A 20,420-nucleotide genomic window follows, 5' to 3' on the forward strand; every position below is an offset into this window, starting at 1 on the left:
TGCGGACACGACGGGACTCCGGGCATGAGCTTGGGCAAACGAGGAGACTGACAGGTGGATGTCAGCCCGGAAGTTGTAATGCCTTTCACTGGACAATAGTGTTCGCGGCCCCGCAGCAAGCTACCAAGGGTATCGGCTAACGCCCCTACCCCGCACACTGGCACCCGAAGTCTCGGAACTGGCTACCTATATCAGACCGAGGACAATGCCAAGCTCCATCGTGATCAGAACAAGCCGATATCATCACCATCCTCATGCATTCGTCCATACTGTCAGCCATTCAGTCAGCGAAGCCCCAAGATGCCATCTCCCTCGGAACCACGCTCTTCCTCCTCACGCTCACAGCCATAACATACCTCCTGGTCACCTGCACGTACAACATCTTCTTCCACCCGCTCCGCAACATCCCGGGGCCCTTCCTCGCACGCATCTCGCGCCTCTGGAGCCGCATCGGCAACCTGCACGGCACCAAATCGCACCGCATCCACGCCGCGCACCAAACGCACGGCGGCGTCGTCCGCATCGGGCCCAACGAGCTCTCCTTCGCCTCGCCGGCCGCGACCAAGCAGATATACGCGAGTAGCGACGCCGCCGCCGCCGCCGTCTTCGCCAAAGAAGCCTCCTTCTACCGCGCCAAGCGCATCTACCACTCAGACCACCTCTTCAGCTTCCGCGACGCGGCCGCGCACCGCCAGCGCCGCAAGCTGCTGCAGCGCGGCTTCTCGCACGCCACCATGCTCGAGTTCGAGCCGCACGTGGCCGCCAAGATCGCCGCCATGCTGGACCACTGGTCGCGAATGGAGGTCGTCGTCGACGCCGTGCCGTGGGCGCACTGGCTCGGCTTCGATGTCGTCTACCACCTCATGTTCGACGCCGACCCGGGCTGCGTGGCGCGTCGCGCGCGCGAGCACTGGGTCGTCGGCTGCCTGCGCTCGTGGAAGGCCGTCGTTCGCGCGACAAGGAGCTCGTCCCCCGCGCGCTCGAGCGATGGGGCCCGTACGTGCCCGGCCGCGTCGGCGGGTATTTCCGCGACGTGCGCGCGTGGAAGGCGTACTGCGTCGTCGTCGTGCGGCGGTGTCGGGCGGAGGGGACGCGGACGCCGTTCTTGCGGCATGTGTTGGGTGGGAAGAGCGATGCGTTTATGGGACGCGAGCTGAGCGATGGCGAGGTGGCCGAGGAGTGCATGGGCGGCTTGTTTGGGGGGAGCGGCACGACGGCGAATACGTTTGTGTATGTGCTGTGGGCTGTGCTGCGGAGGCTGGCGGTGATGGCGAGGTTACGGGACGAGCTGGAGGCGGCGTTTGCGGATGGTGGCAGGCGTCTTGTGCCGCCGGCGGTCGAGTGTGCGAAGCTGCCGTATCTGCAGGCTGTTGTTAACGAGACGCTGAGGTGCTATCCCACTATCATCGCCACCAAGCCACGGAAAGCGCTGAGGGACACCGTGGTTGCGGGTGTGTCGGTCCCGAAAGGGGTAAGTTGATTTTGATCGTGTGAAGGGGAATGTTCACTAAAGCCGCTCCGCCATAGACGATTGTCGGCTCGCAGAACTACACGGTACTCCGCGACCCCACCGCTTTCCCCAATCCAGACAACTCCTTCCCGGAGCGTTGGCTTAAGGAGGGGGGTGATGAGCTTCGGAGAGAAGCGTTTACGCCTTTTTCAGTTGGACCAAGGGCTTGCATCGGGATCAAGTAAGTTACGCACTACTCAAGACACTCCAGAGAGACGGGAAGTAGTGAATGCTGCAGCCTTGCGAAGATGGAGCTGAACAAGCTTGTGGCGGCTTTCTTCCTACGCTTTAACGCAGAAGTGGACGAGTCTATGCGAGAGGAGGATATGAGGATGTACGACCTGTTTAGTGCTGGGCCTAGCGGAGGAAAGCTATTGATTCGTCTGGCTGAAAGAAAGTAGCTATCCGGAAAGGAAAGGCCGTCGATCACTGCGTTGAAGATCGTGAACAAAGGGCATCTCTCGTCACCTTTTTGGCACTTCTGGGAGATGCTGGGTGAATGATTTTTATGAACAAAGCAGTAGGAAGCGTTGGTAGATAGCAGTAACAGCTACCAAGTGTTGCTTCTAGGTAACCTTACGGTTTACCAAATCTGCTGATTGGTCTTTGATTTGTATTTATGAGGCCATTGACTTAAGGATAGCTTAGTTCCGTGGGCCGCCCTCGACAGCAAGCACGTCTACAAGACGATCCGTCTCCCCCCGCTTCTGATCCTTCTTCTGCGTGTAAATGTAGTCGGGGTGCAGCGGCTCGTCTCGCTTCTCATATTTCTTCTGCGTATAAATGTAGTCGAGGTGGACATCCCCGGCCGGCGCATCGGCTCTCTTAGCGGCACCCTTCTTTTGTGTGTAGATGTAGTCGAGGTGGGCTCCTTCGCTGTCTGCTGCGATGGGCGCGGCGATGGCGGTGCCGAGCAGAAGGGCGAGGGCGAGGGTGGCGGTATTTGAGAAGCGCATGTTGATGTAGTAATCGGGATTTGTCGGTTGGTATTCTGTGCTGGAGTCGTTGACAAATTGAAAGAAGGAATCAAGCGCAGGTAATCTGAGAGGCAGAACTTATATATATGTACCAAAGCTACGCGATGATTCATGGATATCTCCGGACCGCGAGGCGGCGCGACACGCACTGTAGGCTTGAATCATTAGCTAAATGAGTATTCCTCGCCAAGAGGGACTGAGAGTACTGGAACACGACTTGCGTGCGCCAAGGCTCTCACTTCGTTGTAGACTTGAATCGTTAGCCCATGATCGCTAAGGAATGATTGACTCGTGTGCGTGCTTAGTCTCGCACTGGCCGGTAGGATGCCGTACAAAGGATCTTTTATAGGTTCCGGCCTGACTAAATCTTGGACACACAATGGTATCCAAGATGTGGGTGGTTTCTTTACCCATTTTGACGTTCACCTTTCTGGTGACGGAATCACTGGCTTCCGCATTTCCAGAATGCACATCTTATCTTTCAGTAAGGAAACCGTACCCCCGGCCCAGCTCTAAGAGCAGACTGACCAGTTAAGCAGAGACCGGACCTGTTTGTACCAAGATTGGACATTCGTTTGGACGAAGTACAAACGTCAACGGTTGATTCCTTGCTCTTTTCAACATGGGGAGGGGCCTGCCAGTGTGCGCCCTACATCTACGATAGAAAAGGGGTATGTTTTGGTTAGATGGGATGACGCTACTCGCTAATCCGAACCAAAGCAGTTAGTCTGGTCAGGCTACCAGCCCAGTCTCGCCAAGATGGGCTACTTCAACTTGAAACGACACCAGCTAGCGAATGGCTCCCATATCCTCTCGGTTGTTCGAGGTGGATCGGACCGAGGCCGCGGCCAAGGACAAATCCTCCTCCTGGACGACGCGTACCGGCCAGTTCGAACCATCGAAGCAGAGACGCCAGGAACTTCTTTAGACTTCCATGAGTTTAGCCTTCTCGATGGAGGCTCCAAAGCAATCATCGCAAGCTTTCAGCCGGTGCAGGGCGATCTGTCCGCTTATGGCATCACGCAGGGCCTTGGTTGGATATTGGACAGCGTCTTCCAGGAAATCGATCTGGAGAACGGAGAAGTGCTCTTCGAGTGGAGAGCCTGGGATCATGTGCCTCTGCTGGAAACCTCCATAAGCCCCGATACCGCAGCAGGTGGCGGTCGATCTTCATTCGTTGCGTTTGATTACTTGTAAGTAAGCAGATCCCCTTCATGACCAATACTTGACGGAATTTGCAGCCACATAAACTCTGTAGATAAGTTCTCGAACGGAGACTATTTGGTATCTGCGCGGCATACAGATTGCATCTACCGGATTTCTCCAAAGGACGGCTCAATTCTCTGGCGGATGGGCGGACACAACTCCTCGATTCATCTTGCAGACTTCAGCTTCTCTGCCCAGCACGACGCTCGGATCCTTTCAGAGGAAGGGGACAAGTTACGTATCTCATTCTTCAACAACGGTTGGAATGGCATCACGCAGACCCGAAATGTCTCCGCCGCGATGGAGATCACGATTGACCACTCCACTTTTCCCGCCGTCGCCCGATTGGTGCACGAATGGCTCCCACTTCAGGGCGGCCTCGCCCGCCATCAAGGTACAGTACAAACGTTGCCAAACGGCAACACGTTCGTGAGCTGGGGGCAAGTCGCCGAGTTCAGCGAATTCACATCCGATGGTGAACGCATCTTGGATGTAGCTTTCGTCGACGTGGAAGCACACGTTTACCGGGTGCTCAAAGCTCCATGGCGAGGTTGCCCAAACACTGTACCGGACCTGTACCTTTACGCACGGGCTAAGGGTGAACCGGCCCATTTTTACATGAGCTGGAATGGGGCTACTGAAGTCGTGGCCTGGAAAATATATTCGGCCGACGCACAGCGGGAAGGCGTCACGACGGGTAGCTTACTCGGAACAGTCGAAAAGAAGGGTTTTGAGACGCATTTTGAAAGCAAGAAATATGTGTCCTCAGGCTTTGTGGAGGCATTGGACAAAGACGAGAAGGTCCTTGCCCGCTCTACACTGCAGCATGTGCTGGTTCCACCGGAATCCATGGCAGCTGCCTGCGGCCCAGCCCACTGTACCATTCAGCAGATACTTCCAGCGTCTGGTGACGACGTTCCAGGACAGGAAGTGAGACGGGCAAGGATTTTAACAGAACGAACGAGGGGGCTCTCGTTTTCTCTCGCCCAAGCCTTCGTGATTGCAGCGGCTGCTTTCGTTGCAGGAAAATTCTCACGCACCTCAAGAATACGGCTACTATGCTAGTCTTGCCGCCTCCAGCGGCTGTAAAGTGTGGATCGCGCAACCGGTAATATGATAAGCCAACACTTGTGCCTACAATGATTCGTCGCCGTGAGCAACTCGCGTTTGTGAATTTAAAAGGGCTTAATTTTCTTAGGAATCGTGTCGAGCAGGCAGCGGCTTCTTAATCGTTTGTCGTCATTTGACAGCGATCCTGTGCATCTCAGTGGCTGTCATCGCTGCTGCCGATATCAAAGCTTGCGGGGAGGGGGTCTGGGGACGAGGAAGACTGCCGCAATTCAAAGGTACCGTGTGAGATGTCTGGGTTCGGTGGCGTCTGGCTCTGGAATTCTGCAATGCCCCGCCCGAGAGACTAGCTGATAGCGTGGCGAGTTGCAGATCGACTTTCCTATCAGCGTTACCGCTCCGGCCCCGACCTTACGCTTCTCCACGCCTGTTCCTGCACGTCTCCAGCGGCGCATCGGTAGCAATATTAGCTCGCGACGAATGCGTCAGGAGAGACAGGTCCGGAATGCGCGCATACCTTCTCACAGCCCGTAGACTGGAGGCGCATGATGGTTGTCTTCATGGTGACCGTTGACATCGGATAAATCTGGTTTTTAGTTACTGTTCGCGAGACTCCAGCGGCTCTTCCCCCACAAAGGCGATGGCTATGTAGATTCATCGGTGCAGCAAGGGGGATGGATGGGTATACCGAAAGTGCAGGTTAGCTGTCAGTGGAACCGGTCAAGATGGATGTTAGTCCGGGCACGCCCAGTGTGGCGGAATGGTTGCGACCGACGAAGGCAGAGAAGGATCTGGGTAAGAGGCTTGAGAGCGTCCGTATGCTCGTACGTAAAATTTCTCTGGGTCTTGTCTTATCTAGTGGCGCATTCTGTGGGAGGTATTTTGGGCTTTGTGTTGCACGGTGGCGTCAGCATTCGGCTTGCTGCCGGGATTTGCGTTATCTGGTGGCGTCCCCGAAGCAGGGGTCAGAGCGTTAAAAATGGTGTACCCATACACATGTGATGTCACGGTCTCTTATGGTCTTGTTTATTTTGATATTATGGCGTATATTGGTTGCACGGGAGAAGGCAAACGCGCGGCTCAGCCAGGGCCTTACGCTGATGCGACCCCTGTAAGGCTGAGGGATACCACCGTTTCATCCGACCTGCACTGCCACTGAGAAAGCCATCGTCAGAGAGGTCCCGATTGGCGGAAGGCAGAGCTGAAATGCAAGCCGCGGACAAGGAGAAGGGAACCTCTGGCATATTCGCATTGCCTACAGACAGGATATTGTCTCGTTGCAGGCCACAAAATCCCACGAAAACACGAAAAAGAAAAGAAAAAATACGCACCCGCTCAGTCGCCTTTTCTAGGCGTCAGATGCCTACAGTCGGATGCCCTACGATCAAAGGCGAGGTATAAGTAGTCTATCTACCTGGCGCCCCGTTGCTATTGGAAGTATCTTCATCAACTCCCGGAACTCAACGTCAGCAGGTCGCGATCAGAGAAATGGAAGACTATTATCGTTTGCGCTTGTGGCGTCAACCACTACTATTTCCATTGTCCTTTTTCTTCTTGGCCGGAACGACTCTCGCATACAACCAAATGTCCTGTTGTGCAATCGGAAAGCAAAAGTCCGGTATTCTGGATCCTGTACCGCCCAATTTGAACTGCGCGCAGACCTACGACCCATCAAAGACACCGTCACCGAGCGCCTTCATCGGTTTCAGCTTCTGCATGAAGGAATGCCCTGGTATCGGCCTCTCGAAACCGAAAGAGCCTGGACAGTGGGCGGCGCCTATAGTCCAGTTCATCTTGCCCTCTGTCATCTTCAGCATGACCATACCTCGGGCGAAGCAAGTCGACTTTGACTTCATTGGTCGTTTCAATCAGTCATGGAAACACATACCCATCTCCCTGTTCAGACAGCTATGGGCTGTAGTCTTACTTCTAATCGACACAACGTTATGGATCGGTGCCATAATCATCTGGGCCGCACCGATGATGATTTCAGGACTGTACGAAGGCCTTCTTGACCATCGCGTTTTGAGCTGGCTCGAGAACCAGGAGCAAGGACACGCCGACAAAGGTTGTCTAGAGTTTCTGGTCACTGTGGTATGTGGCAACATACTCCTGGAGCACGATATGGGCCGCCATTCCGACACTGAATCTACAAGATCCGATAATGCCAATCTGCTACACAGGCAAAAAGACCACCCCTTGGAGGAGCTTACGAGCGTACTTTCGAAAGCAACACAACACGAAAGACAAGAGAAATTGCGAGATATTATGGGCTCACAGATGAGCTTCGGCTCGATTGTGGGAGCCCCTGTCCTTTTCTATTTGGGGGCGTTCGTCTATACGATACTTGATCTGCGCAACGATCCAAGCGACCAGGACGCCGCCATATCTCTGGCTTTTGGAGTAGAGTGGATGATCATTCCTCACGTCGCCATCATTTCCGGCTGCCTCCTCGCCAGCAACAACCCAAGTACAGCCACAGCAATTCTCGGCAATCCACCCGACGCATCATCAAGAAGAAGACACTGCAAGTGGACGGGATGGGGAAATACAAACGAGACCCGTTTCTTCACCGCGTACATGTGGAACCGGGGCCAAAACAAGATGCAATGGATAAAGGCTTGCAGCAAGTGGAACGGTAACAGCCATTGCAGACAACACTTCAACATCAGTGTTTGGGAATGGACACTCTACATCACGCTGCCGACGTTCCTCCTCATCTCACTTCCAGCATTTGCCGGCGGGGCCGTCGCCTACGGAACACCACCAATTGGCTTAGGATGCCGCTCTCTGACATTCATGGTCTATGCACTCTCCCAAATTCTCCTCGCGGTCGGAGCGGTTATCGAAACCGGACTCCAGCACAATGCCCCTCGAGCAGTCCCATTGGCCAAGAACGGTTGGAAGTTCTACTTGATGGCTGCTCTTAAGTCTTGCCTTGGGTTCATTTCCTTTGTGTCTGCTATTGGAGGGACGCTCATGCAGATAGTCGGCGTCTTTCGGAATTGCATCTGTTACGTCAACGCGGAGCACTGGCTGCACATACGATCTGAAGGCAAGATCAACGTGGCATCAGACACGAGTGAGCAGAGAAACTCTAGTGGGAACTGGATCATCATGGGGTCGGCTGCAACGGGATTCATGGCCTTGTGCTGCTACCTGGGCTGGTGGTATACACGACTCATCCGCCAAAGATTTCGGATGGAGGTTCAACGTGTGCGGTCTGTCGAGCTTACTGTACGTACTGGGGCATCAGAAGAAAGCACTTAGCTGGGTGACTAATGGATGATGGGTTTGTCGCTGTTGTTATCTATAATTATTGACCCTTGTTGGAAATTTAGCTCTTAATATTGTGCTGTTAACATGGCGATATCATATTGTTTCAAAGGCTGATTGCTGCTTGGTCTCTGTATGCGGGATACCAAGCCCCACTGATGAATCCATTAGGAACTTATTGAAAGTAGATCGGCAGTATTGGTGGAATTACAAGCAATAGTCTCGTAAATGAGTAGATAAATGCATCTGGCGTGAAAGCACTAGCAACAGAAAAAGGCACTCAGTGATTAATGTGCTTGGCGATTTATTCTAAACAGCATAGACTCATAGGGTATCTTTCTTGGCTTTCTTGACGGCCGTACAGCTAATTTTACAAATATAACGCCGACTCCTGCGCCCAGGCTTCAAATTACACAGGGTGGGTTGACTTGGCGTCAAGCTCTCTTACACACAGGCCAAATATCAGCTCTACTCACCGCAGCCGACAAAAACGAAATGACGAGAAAGCAGGCGCTCAAGAAAACAAAGGAAAGTGTTGCTTGGCCAACATAGGAACCTCAGATGGTAAGTCCCCTCTTATCCTTTATGAAGATCTCCCGGCATCTCCCCTTGTCAAGGACGTCAAGTGAAGATAGAGGCGATGGAGAAAAACGGATTACGAAGCATGATGCACCTGCAGCGGGACCTCGAGCAAGCGCGTATCTCCAGTCGAACCCGCACACGGCGACTCAGCACCAACGTGTATGTCAGGTCTCTGAGGCGAAGCAGCCGAACCACGCTGCTCGGTGCCTTGTCTGTCGGAAATGCTTGCCGCTCTCGACGGCGTAGGCGCGACGCTGCTCCCACCTCCTCCGTCCTGGTGCGAGCTGTACTGCAACTTGATGCGGGGCAGCGCCGGGTTGCGGTTCTCCTCGCCAGGCACCTGCGGGTACTCGCTCGCGTCGCCGCGCCGGAACTCGGAGTCGTCGAAGGTCGAGTAGTCGACGGTGCCGAAGTAGTTGCCGAGCGACATCAGCGCCCGGGTCACTTTGCGTCGGTGGCCCTCGACGGTGGTGGCTTGGCTGTATCGCCGACCGTTTGGTTCGTCAGAAGACTGCGGCCGAACATCGACGGAGCGAGAGGGGGGCCGGACAACGTCCTGCGACGCGTTGTCGTCGTGTGTGGAAGCGTCTGAGCCGGATTCCTGCTTTACGTCTTTTGCAAGGAGGAGGTAGAGTGAGCCTATCGCGGCAAGGCCGGTGCCGACAATGGGTGCCCACTGGCCTACAGACGTGTTGGTCATCTCCGGCAGTCCGCGAGCAAGGACGACCACTTACCGATGCTGGCTATGGGTTCGGTCATGTAGTTTACTTGGGAACTCCAGAGGTTCCTCTCGCCGAAAATGATGATGGCGAGCACTGCGCCGCCGAAAACGAGAATCTCCACGGTTCCCAGGAGCCCCTTGACGACGTCGTTGATTAGCTTCATCTTCTTGATGGTAACGCCGTTTGTGCCGTCAATCTGCTCGTTGTCGTCTCGGTCTTCGTTTCTGCGGCCGAAGCGCATGTTCCAGTCGAGCTTGAGGATCTTGTTCCACATGGCCATGAGAGAGAGGATGGCAGGGATACAGCACGCAGCCGCAAGCAGCATGGCAGTGCCGAAGGTGAAGTGATCCGGGGCGGGGATCACGTAGATGTTGTTTGCTGAGCCGCGTCGTAAGGGGGAGTACGGGCCTTTATCCGTGGAGCAGGTAAGGTTGCACTTGGGGTCCGCAGTGTAGGGAAATGCGGCTGCGTTGGAGGAGATGGGGTTTCCAGAGTCGTCGTGCGTGCAGTGCCACGTTTTTATCCGGCAAAACTCGACGGTCAAGCTCAGTAGGCCTTTAGGGAGAGCCATGTCAGGGTCAGGGCTTGATAGAGCCAATCAGGACGTTGCTCACCAGCGAAGATGAGGCCGGTCCACAAGAAGATTGTGTTGCGGCCGGGAGCATTGAAGTAGGTCCGAGACTTCCTAGCCGTGACCTGAGCGGCCAGAATGCCTATTGAGCAAAGCTGAAAGGCTCCGTAGACGTCCATATCAACAGCACCTGGGGCACATAGGTGTCAGCTACGAAGACGTATGGGTTTATGAACCTACCATCAACATGTACTGCTGCGAGCACGATGCCGTGGATGGCAGCGACGGCCGGGAAGAGCAATGCAGCTGCCAAGGAAACCTTCTTGAGCCAGTCTGCCTTGCGAGCAAACACGCAGGCTGCTACAAGGACATAGTACCTGAACAAACCGTCAACCCGAGCGCTTGGACTTCAGGGGCGAACGTACAAGACTCTGGATCCCGGCCCGTACTGGCCTGATACCGGCCAGGCACATACGACCTGCAAGGGATGGCTGTTGGCATTCGAAGTAGATGTAGCCGCGCTTCGATCAACGACAGGGATCGCTGGCATAACCACTTGTTCGTCTCTAGAGAAAGAGATAAAGTGGAGAGAACGGAGGGCTAATGCACGCTTATCAGCTGTTGCAGGGGTGAAAAGGCCGGTTGGATTGTTCTCGGAACAGTGGGTCGGTGCCGTGAAGAAGAGGGCGGGGAAAAGTAGGATTACGTGTCAGACTGAAGTAGGCATCAGGGCGGCCTCGCCGGGAAGCAAACCATGCTGATGAGGCTGAGAGAGTCGCACAAAATGGGTTGTCAGGACCCATGCCTATTCGAGATGTTGGTCGCGTGCTGCGCTCATCACTTCTCAGCTGTTCAGGAAACGGTTTTAAGCTTTGCTGTAGACCCAGGCAACGCTTTTCTGCAAGTGCGAGGCTTGGGCTGGCTAGGAATAAGCATAAAGGGTAAATGGATAAAGTTGTCTGCATGACTGACGGAGCTGTGACGTAGCCCCGCAGCCCGCCCAACACCTTTGCCGGAACGCCGTAGCAAATTACACTCGCTGCAGAGGATTACACAGCACATCGATGAACACGTAGCCCCCAACTAGTGCTGACTGCGACCAGTAAGCGGGCGCAGCAGTCCGTCACACACTCAAAGCACGTCTGGGCAGTGAGGCCAAGAGTCACCGGTGCGCCTTAAGCTACAGCGCGTGCAACAAGGCGACGAGGCCATTCGACGGCATCTTACGGCGTGACAGGGCACCGCATTCCTCACCGCCATTCCTCCTGGGCATAAAAAGTATGTAGCCCACCCCTGCATTCTGCAGCCTTAAGTGGCGATTGCAGCCGTCTTTCCAGAGTGTTTCCAGTTCCCTCGCCCTTTCTGTGGTCGCAATCATGGCCGAAGACCTCGACACCAGCCAGATCAAAAACTGGCGATCAATCGTCACCCTTATTGTTTTCTGCGCTACTAGTGAGTCTAATGGGCCTGGGGAAATGCCATGTAATTAACTCTCCAGACATAATTGTTCTTTTTCCTTTTCACGTCCCCGTATACGTACCTCGCGTATTCGCGGTCGCTGTTCTCGATGCGCTTGGGGCTTTGCGAGTGATAGCGCCCAGGCAGGACCGCTCTGACCGTGACAATGGGCAATCCAAGTACTTTGTGCGACTGCGGCTCCACCTCAACTTCGTAACCGCCCCGTTGATAGCAGATCTCTTTCTGCTCGCCATCTTGGCCATTGGGCGCCAAGAAGTTCACGACGGGACCATCGGGGCGGACAACATCTCTCCCATCGATATCATGCTTTTCTTCTTATCGCTGGCATACATCGCCATCTCAATCGACGCCTCCGGGCTGATCAGGTACCTGGCATTCAAGGTGCTGCAATGGGGCGGCGACGTCGGCCACCGGCTCTTCTTCTACCTGTACACCTTCTTCTTCGGCCTGGCCGGCTTCATCGGCAACGACCCCATCATCCTGTCCGGCACCGCCTTCCTGGCCTACATGACGCGCGTCTCCAGCAACATCAAGCACCCGCGCGCCTGGATCTTCACGCAATTCGCCCTCGCCAACATCGCCTCCGCCATCCTCGTGTCATCAAACCCAACCAACCTCGTGCTCGCGGGCGCCTTCGACATCAAGTTCATCGAGTACACGGCCAACATGATCGTCCCCGTCGTCATCACCGCCATCGTGCTCTTCCCCTTCCTCCTCTACATCCTCTTCGCCGACGAAGACCTCATCCCGACCTCCATCAAGATGCACGAGCTCCCCGAAAGCGCCCGCCGCAAGACCCCCGTCAACCCCAACATCCCCCACGCCAAGGGCGCCACGGCCGACGACGATGACGCCATCCTCGCCAACGACGACACGGGCAAGCTGCTGTCGCTCGAGGAGATCATGAACCCGTTCCTGGACAAGGGCGGCGCCGCCTTCGGCGCCGTCGTCATGGCCGCCACGCTCGTCACGCTGCTGACCCTGGACGCCGCGAGCGCTCGCAGCGGGAAGCATCCCGTTTTCTGGGTCACGCTGCCCGCGGCGTTCGTTATGTTCGGCTGGGACGTAGGCTTCGGCTGGTGGTATCGCGCGGACACAAGGAGGATCGCGCGGGAGGGCCGCGGGGAGGTGGAATATGCGCGCGTCGAGAGGGAGATCAGGGATGAGGAGGTCGAGCGGGTGGGCGCGGAGCAAGAGGGCCCAAGGAGGGTTGGAATGTATTCGCCCGAAGCAAATCACCTGCCGACCCTGGTCCGCGTTGCTGGGGGTGACGATCGCATCGAAGAGGTAGACAACGGTCTTGGGATACTCGTGCGGGAGGCTGGTGAGGCGCAGAACGACCGCCCGTCCACTGGCGTGTGCGGGGTGCCGGGGGAGAAGCAGGAATCGGCCACCACGAACTCTAAATATTCACCGGGCGAGCTGCTAAGCACGCCCTCGAGCGGGGAGACGGATGAGGAGAAACGGAAGACGGACCTCCACATTAAAGTCTTGGAGGAGATTAGGCGTCGAGAGGCCGAAGAGGCGAGCAGACCGCGAACGTTCGTCTCCGTCGCTGCGTCTGCGTATACGTGGTCGCAGGAGACGTTTCCCACCGCCACAGCCGTAGTGTCGCACCTCCCATTTGCACTTGTGCCCTTTGCCTTCTCCATGTTCGTCCTTGTCCAAGCCTTGGTTACCAAGGGCTGGGTCCCCGTCTTCGCTTACGGGTGGGACCATTGGGTGGACAAGACAGGAACAGTCGGTAGCGTTGGCGGCATGGGCTTCCTCTCGGTGATTCTCTGCAACGTGAGTGTTTTTTTTTTTTTTTCGATTCCAGCGAGTTGGTGAGCATGATGAGCTAACAGGCTTTCAGTTTGCGGGCACGAACATTGGGACCACGATCTTGCTGTCCCGCGTCATCCAGGCGTGGCAAGAGATCCACCGCGTGAGCGGCGTTCCCATCAGCAATCGGACATTCTGGGCGACGGTGTATAGCATGGCGCTAGGCGTCAACTACGGGGCTTTCAGTGCCTCCTTTAGCGCCTCACTGGCCGGCCTTCTGTGGCGGGACATCCTGGCCAGGAAACATATCCACGCCCGGAGTCTCGACTTCGCGAGCGTAAATCTTCCCATTATTGCTATCGCCATGACTGTTGGTTGTGTCGTCCTCGTTTGCGAGGTCTACATTATGAGGGACGGCTCTCCTTACGATTCACCTTGACGACGGTTAATTCCAATCTACTATAAAACAATATTTTTATTTTTTGCTGCATTGCCATAATGTTTCCTCCTAAATACAGGCAATTCCAAGTGCTGCAACCCATGTCTGAGTCCCCTATCCTCTGCGGCATTCGACCAAAGCAAGAACGGCATTTTGGCTTTACAGGCAAACCCCTTAGCTTGGTGCAGTAGCTTTCGCTGGCTGAGCTCATATATCAGTCACTGCCTTCGTTATCTCCGCCGCGCTTTCGGTTTGCCACTCTGGAGTGAGTACCGAGTGTAATAACTTCATCCTCTTGAGTTGACTTTGTCCTGGAGCCCCGACCGTCTGCGTACTGATGTTGTTAACATTGTGCTACGGCAGTTTCTTATATACATGAACAACCCACGGCTGGTGAATGGCAACATGCATGGGGTGTACATAACGAGGGTGTTGTTGAGTAGGCAATGAAGAGGACGATAAACAACCCGTATTGGTGACGGCTTCCTGAGCTTGAAGCAATGATGTTCGACTGGTAGGTTTTCCTCTCTTGACACCAAGCACCCAGAATGTTCGTATTGTCTCACCAGCTGCTTCTTTGAACTCTGGGTGCCTTTGTATCAATCTCGACATTAAGAAGCGCACTGTTTCGAAAGGTCAGCGTGTACCTGATACACCCATAAAGCGCATCGTAAACTTACACAGTACGTCTGCAAGGCGAAATCCAGTTAGTACTCCTACTCGTATCAATTCAGGTAACTTTCCACACTTACGATGCCGGAGGTACTGCCATTAGCATGATCACAGCCTTCATCAGGCGTGTCACAGTTTTTCAAATATCCCGATTGGCCCTATGACAATTAGCTTCTCCCGCACACCGGCAACCGACCACTACATACCTGTTCATTCGTACACGGGATGTTGATTGAAGTTTCTGGGTATACATCGAGGGAGCATAACGCCGAAGCGAGGCCAATGACGGCGAAAACGGAAAGGAGTTGGAATCTCATTTTGCTTGTTTGGAAGAAGACAGTGGTGAGCAGGTTACGGCCATGATAAAGCCTCAGAGCATATGGCGGATTAAATACCCCATGAAAAGCTTTGACTAAACTGCTGGATAAGCTTCGTCACGTTTTCTCTCCTCACGCCATTTGATTTTCGATGCGGGGTCACGTCTGGCCATCTATTTCTTGGAATGGAAGCTCGGAGCGACGTACTCCAGACACGGGATAGATCCCAGCTGTAGTGTGTTTCACCTCGGAAAGAATACGAGCCCCACCATGCCTTTGGGAAGGTCACGAAGAGTTATCACCAAGGAACAAAACAGCTAAGTCTCGCCTAAGTTAGGAGTTTCGTCTTGCTATCACCAACTGTGGAGAGAGTCTTTCAAATGCGGCGTCTTCTTTGCACGATCGACAGCCATCGCATTGACATGAACTACCACGAGGAAGGTCCGAGAACCGCTCCGGGTCATCTGACGGTCCGACTTCCCGACTGACATGCAATAAATACATACGGCCGGATATAGGTCCGGAGCCTGATCCGAGATAATGTTGCACGCTTTGGCCTGACCGGCCGGTGTCGTTTCATGGGTTTGGCGAACGGACAGCCCGTCTGAGATAATAGTAGGCTGTCTAGTCGGGTCGGTCTACAAGATGCTCTTCGCTTTTGAGCCACCTCTCATCGTACTTTAAGTTGAACATTAGTAGCAGTAAGTTTCGCGAAGCTATTCCTTTTCCAATGCTTGTGGCTTTTGCATTTCAATGTATCCCCAAACTCCAGATCCCATGTATCTACTTGCTAAACATGGAGCACCATGATTGAAACATTAAATAATGCTTGTCACCCCGGCCTCCCACAGCTCCTAAACCCACCCCAAGAAATCTCTCCACGCTCCCTCTCCGTGCCGCCCGCAACTCAAGATACACTCTTAGCCACCTGAAGACAAGCCACAATAGCCGCGATAGCAGCAAGCGTACCATCCGGATCCTTAACCCGCACCGTCTCCAACCCCAGCTCCTTAGCGGGATAATCATTGCCGCCAGGAAAGATAGCATCGCCAATAAACATCATCCGCTCAAGCGGCACGCCGCTCGCATCGCGCAGCTTCTTCAAGCCATACGCCTTATCGACGCCCTCGCGCGTAACATCAATACTCGTAGCACCACCCATATTAATCGACAACCCAGGCAACCTCTCGCGCAAGTCCCGCTGGATCACCCGGCGCTTGGCGAAGTCGGGATCCCACGCCTCCTTCGCGCGCACCGGCGCATGCTGGCCGAGCGCCGAAAACGTGATCTGGCTGCCGCGGTCCTCGATGCGCGCGCCCCACGTCCGCTCGGGCGCGAAACCCGTCGCCGCGAGCGAGTCCTCGAACGCGGCGACGATGGCGGCGCGCTGCGCGTCGCTGAAGAGCTCGGCGTAGACGCTTCGCCACGCGCTGCCCGAGTAAGTGTACAGCTTGGTGCCCGTCGTCGGCAGCAGCCAGAGCTTGGAGAGGTCGGCGGAGGGGGGCAGCCGCGACGCTACTTGCGCTTCGAACTGCGCCCAGTCCCCGCCTGAGATGATGGCGACGTGGGCGACGGAGAGGAGAGAGGAGAGCGCGGTGCCCATGCTGTCCTGCAGCGGTTGCTTGCTCTCGGCGAGCGTGCCGTCGAGGTCGAAGGCGACGAGGGAGACCATTTTTCTTTTTTTTCTACCGCGCCGGATCGGGGGGGTGGGTGTGGTCGGCTGGCGGAGGGGTCGTGGATGGACTGGGGAGAGGTTGAGGTAAGCAATCAGCTGGACACGTATGCAGTCAAGTATGACGCCTTCTTGCGACGTGGTGATTGGTCGGTGGACGTGCGTCTTGAAGGATGCGCTAAACGAGCTGGTTGCGTATAGCTCGCGGAGCCAGAGTCAGCGGCATGCCCGGTTCCGTGCTCATCCAGCCTCCGGCTCTGTACTGCGCGAGCAACAACCACGGTGTTCAGCGGTCGAATGGTCGCGGGGAGTTGTGATCGTAGACGCGGCACGACAAATGGAGATGTTGATCACGATAGTTGCCATGCCAACGCGTCGGGAACTTAAGTCGGCCCCGCACCGACAGATCGCAACTTTTCATCTCGCTCCCATCAACCCCATACACCTCACCGCGGCTTCGCCTGCTCTCTGGCGCACCATCAACGTGTCCATCGTCTAGCCGATATGGCTCCTCAACTCCGTCCCCGAATCCAGCCGACGCCGACCGTGTCCGACGTAACGTCTACCGCAGTCCAGCTTCCGGCCGACGTGATGGCTCTCATTGTTGAGAAGCTAGACAGGGAGACGCTGATACAGGTCAGACTGTGCTCTAGCTGGCTTGCAAAGGAGGCCGCGCGATACCTTTTCCAGACGATCGGGTTTAGCATCCGTGTCGAAGACTTGGAGAGGATCGCTGCTATAGCGGAAAGCAGCTGGACCGCCCACGCCGTCAAAAAGCTTGTCCTCGGGCCGCCAGACAGACTCAGTTTTGATGAATGGTGTAGTAACATTTGTAGTGACATGGAGAGTGACATTGAGAGAGCGCAATACCATAGTAAGCTGTACCGTAGCAGTCCATGGCTTTCCCATGGATCATCGAAAAAAAAAGAGAGAAAAGAGGCTCACTGTAGATACAGATCATCGTCAACTCTGGGCGGCCTATCAAGAGTACGGGCAGGATATGCAGAGCGAAAAATGTCTGTACGAGTGTCTGAGCGCACCGGGCCCCAGCCAATCTGAAAGTGTGCTCACAGCATCGCCTCAAAATCGACCAGTCGTAAGACTACAACATGCTTGCACCCGCTTTGAGAAAGCCCTTTCACGGCTGCCAAACCTGGAAAAGGCCGAAGCGGAGTTGGGGTATCCGCATGATGAACTACTTGGGTTGGACGAAAGCCAAGCGGTGCGAGAAGAAGCTGCCCATCTAGCGTTCTTCCTACGAGCGCTAGGCAAACGCAATTCCTTGTGCAATACTCTAACATCACTAGATCTCACCTTAGTCAGCAATTGGGGACTGCACGATCTTGACCGCGTTTGGAAGCCAATGGACGAAAGCCGGGCTCAAGTTACATCTTCACCCGATGGTGCCGAGAACCAAACTCTCATGGAGTCTGCGTTCACCAGTTTAAAGCATGTCCGCATCAACATCGATGAGGAATGGGACTGGATTTGCGAATGCGTCGCCGCCCTGGTGAGGCTTCTCGGCAAAGCCAAGAGCCTCACCCATCTTGAACTCGAGCTCAGCTTTATAATGGACGAGGAACTGTTCTCCGAACTCGTCGCCGCCCTGGAAAGGCTTCTCGGCACATCTAAGAGCCTCACCCATCTTGATCTCTGGCTCGAACCTTGCGGTGGGCGACACGAACCTTTCGACATGCTTGTGGTTCTCAATGTTGGCGCGTCGTTGTCAATGCTTCGCCACTTGGGCCTGCGGAATTTCCTGCTTCGAAAAGAGTCGATTTTCAGTATGCTTTCCCTCGTTCCGAACTTGGAGAGCCTGGTTCTGGATGACTGCACTCTGTTGGACGAGGACAGCTCATGGTCGGATGTTTATCGGGAAATGCGGCTGATTGATCTTCGTGCTATACATCTTGACTTTCGGTACTGTTTCCAGGTGAGGCGCCTCCCTCGAGAAATCTTCGACACACCACCTCGAATATTTTCGGACGAGGAGGTTGATGCTCGTTCTTTGGTGGTGCATAGGGCCGCACATCGGAATGTGGTCGAAGTACATTGCATGGAAGTTGGCGAGGAGTATGCCGGCTATACGTCTGAGATATATGACTATATCTTCAAAACAACAGACGTCATGCCCGCTCTTCAAAGATACCAACTTAGATGAGTGGATAGTGGATATGGTTCCATGGTCTTTGGAAGTGAAGCCTTCGCTCGTGGAAAGCATCAAGATAGGTTATGAGCCGAATGCGAGGGAGTTTCTTGGTTAATATGGTACACTGCATTCGGCCGACAGATGTTCCTAATCCGGTGTTGCAGACACCTTTGGCCGTGACTTCTGCCCACACCTCAGAACCACAACCATCACCATCAACACCACCGTCGTCGCCGAGCCTCTTCTGCGATAATTCGTAGTAGCTGCCACGTTTCAGGCTGTGACTCTTAACGAAGCTTGGATCGCTTTGAGCTGTATTCACCAACTACTTCTCTACGTTTCCCCAAGTGGGTCTGCTGACGCGACGCGCCATTTCTTATCAGACGAGTGAATGGATCTGTATTTCCTCAATACTCTTGCGTTTATGTTCCGATTTTCAAATTTTCATAGCATTGTAGTCTCCATTGAAGTATACGAGCTGATTGCGGGCTGCTAACACAATATTTAACCTCAAGGTTCAGTCTTTGATGGGACGCCACCCATGTCATTTAGGGCGCGATAACGACCAGGATCGGGATCCTTCCCCACAGCTCCTAGGCAGAAACCTCACCCCACCCTGACGTGCTCACCCACGTATAAATAGCCCTGTCCGTCGACTCCATCGCTGCTCGATTGATCCACGCCTCCAATTCTCGACCATGGGATTGCCGACGGCCCCGGCCTGTGCTCTCACGATGCCTTTCACGTCGATGATTCTTGGGTCATCGGTGCATGTAGCCACTCTTCGCCTGAAACTCGACAATCATGCATGGCACATTGTGGGCCTTTGGGATGTGTGTCTGCTGCTGTTATTTTTAGTTCTCGCACAGACTTCCGGCGTCCTTCTAGCTAGTCGGCAGGTTCTGCTGTTTGCAATCAGCTTCCTCTCCGGTTTCTTCGGCAGTATGGCCATCTATCGCCTCTTCTTCTCACCAATTCGCCATTTCCCGGGGCCACGAATGGCTGCACTCACCTCGTTCTACCGCGTGTATGCTTCGATTCGGAGTAACATCCGGCTGTTTTCGGAAATCGAGAAGCTGCATCAACAGTACGGCGATTACGTCCGCGTCGGACCGCGGGAAATGTCGATTTTGAATCCGGCTGCGATTCCCCTCCTGTATGGGTCCAAGACGCATTGCAGGAGAGGGCCCTGGTACGATCATATCTCGGGGAAAGAGGAAGACAAGCACGTGCTTCTCGTCAAGGATCCGGCCACTCATTCGTGGAGAAGGAGGATTCTGGACCGAGGCCTGAGTAGCAAAGGTGATGCCCACGCCGTCTCCCTGTTTGACAACCTCGCCTGACATCTGTGCAACAGCCCTCGTCGACTACGAGCATCGCATCCAGCGAACGGTCGATGAACTCATTGCGGCGCTCGACGCACGCGCAGGCACCCCGATCGACATGACCGAGTGGGTCAATTTCTTCTCCTTCGACGCCATGGGCCGCATAGCGTACAACCACGACTTCGGCATGCTCAAAAACGGCGTCGACACCGTCTCGGTAGAGGGGCGCTCGACATCGCTCAAAGCGCTGCACTCGGCGATGAAAGCCCTCGGCGTCCTCGGCCCCGTCCCATGGCTATTCCGCATGATCGGCCAAACCGGCGCCGGGGGCGAGATCACAGCCTTTTTCCAATGGTGCCACGAAGCCATGCACATGAAGCAACGCGTCCGCCACCCCCCTCCTCCACCCCCACCTTCACCAACTAACCGCACCAGACATTCGACCCCACCGCCCCCCACCCCCCCACCGACATCGCCAGCTACATCCTCGCCGGCCACCACGCCTCCGCCACCTCCCCCGACCCGCGCAAACGCCTCACCCAACGCGCCCTCGCCAACACCTCCAGCCTCCTCATCCTCGCCGGCAGCGACACCACCGCCTCCGCCATCACCAACGCCCTGTTCTACCTATCCTGCAACCCGCCGGCGTTGGCCCGGCTGCGTGCCGAGCTCGACAACGCCGCGGTGTCCT

At 55.1% G+C, this 20,420-nt stretch overlaps 6 protein-coding genes across 6 annotated transcripts; 3 read left to right on the top strand and 3 right to left on the bottom strand.

Annotated features, from left to right (window-relative positions):
* Positions 1-254: 254 nt before the first annotated feature.
* SLS55_010433 (uncharacterized protein) lies at positions 255-1,911 on the top strand (the record flags this gene model as incomplete). Its single annotated transcript, XM_066781815.1, has 4 exons — positions 255-894; positions 942-1,471; positions 1,528-1,691; positions 1,749-1,911. 4 exons carry the CDS (start codon positions 255-257, stop codon positions 1,909-1,911), a joined length of 1,497 nt encoding a protein of 498 aa, XP_066628098.1.
* Positions 1,912-2,154: 243 nt separating this feature from the next.
* On the bottom strand, positions 2,155-2,901 carry SLS55_010434 (uncharacterized protein; the record flags this gene model as incomplete). Its single annotated transcript, XM_066781816.1, has 2 exons — positions 2,155-2,501; positions 2,898-2,901. 2 exons carry the CDS (start codon positions 2,899-2,901, stop codon positions 2,155-2,157), a joined length of 351 nt encoding a protein of 116 aa, XP_066628099.1.
* Positions 2,902-6,345: 3,444 nt separating this feature from the next.
* On the top strand, positions 6,346-6,926 carry SLS55_010435 (uncharacterized protein; the record flags this gene model as incomplete). Its single annotated transcript, XM_066781817.1, has 2 exons — positions 6,346-6,855; positions 6,918-6,926. The coding sequence occupies 2 exons, from the start codon at positions 6,346-6,348 to the stop codon at positions 6,924-6,926; spliced, it is 519 nt and encodes a 172-aa protein (XP_066628100.1).
* A 1,766-nt stretch (positions 6,927-8,692) lies between these two features.
* SLS55_010436 (uncharacterized protein) lies at positions 8,693-10,091 on the bottom strand (the record flags this gene model as incomplete). The annotated part of the gene is made up of 3 exons (XM_066781818.1): positions 8,693-9,300; positions 9,354-9,896; positions 9,956-10,091. The coding sequence occupies 3 exons, from the start codon at positions 10,089-10,091 to the stop codon at positions 8,693-8,695; spliced, it is 1,287 nt and encodes a 428-aa protein (XP_066628101.1).
* Positions 10,092-11,288: 1,197 nt separating this feature from the next.
* On the top strand, positions 11,289-13,594 carry SLS55_010437 (uncharacterized protein; the record flags this gene model as incomplete). Its single annotated transcript, XM_066781819.1, has 3 exons — positions 11,289-11,364; positions 11,507-13,179; positions 13,247-13,594. 3 exons carry the CDS (start codon positions 11,289-11,291, stop codon positions 13,592-13,594), a joined length of 2,097 nt encoding a protein of 698 aa, XP_066628102.1.
* A 1,896-nt stretch (positions 13,595-15,490) lies between these two features.
* SLS55_010438 (uncharacterized protein) lies at positions 15,491-16,255 on the bottom strand (the record flags this gene model as incomplete). Its single annotated transcript, XM_066781820.1, has 1 exon — positions 15,491-16,255. One exon carries the CDS (start codon positions 16,253-16,255, stop codon positions 15,491-15,493), a length of 765 nt encoding a protein of 254 aa, XP_066628103.1.
* Positions 16,256-20,420: the final 4,165 nt, after the last annotated feature.

The sequence above is a fragment of the Diplodia seriata genome (assembly GCF_021436955.1).
Source record: "Diplodia seriata strain FDS-637 chromosome Unknown scaffold_12, whole genome shotgun sequence".
Classification (NCBI taxonomy): domain Eukaryota; kingdom Fungi; phylum Ascomycota; class Dothideomycetes; order Botryosphaeriales; family Botryosphaeriaceae; genus Diplodia; species Diplodia seriata.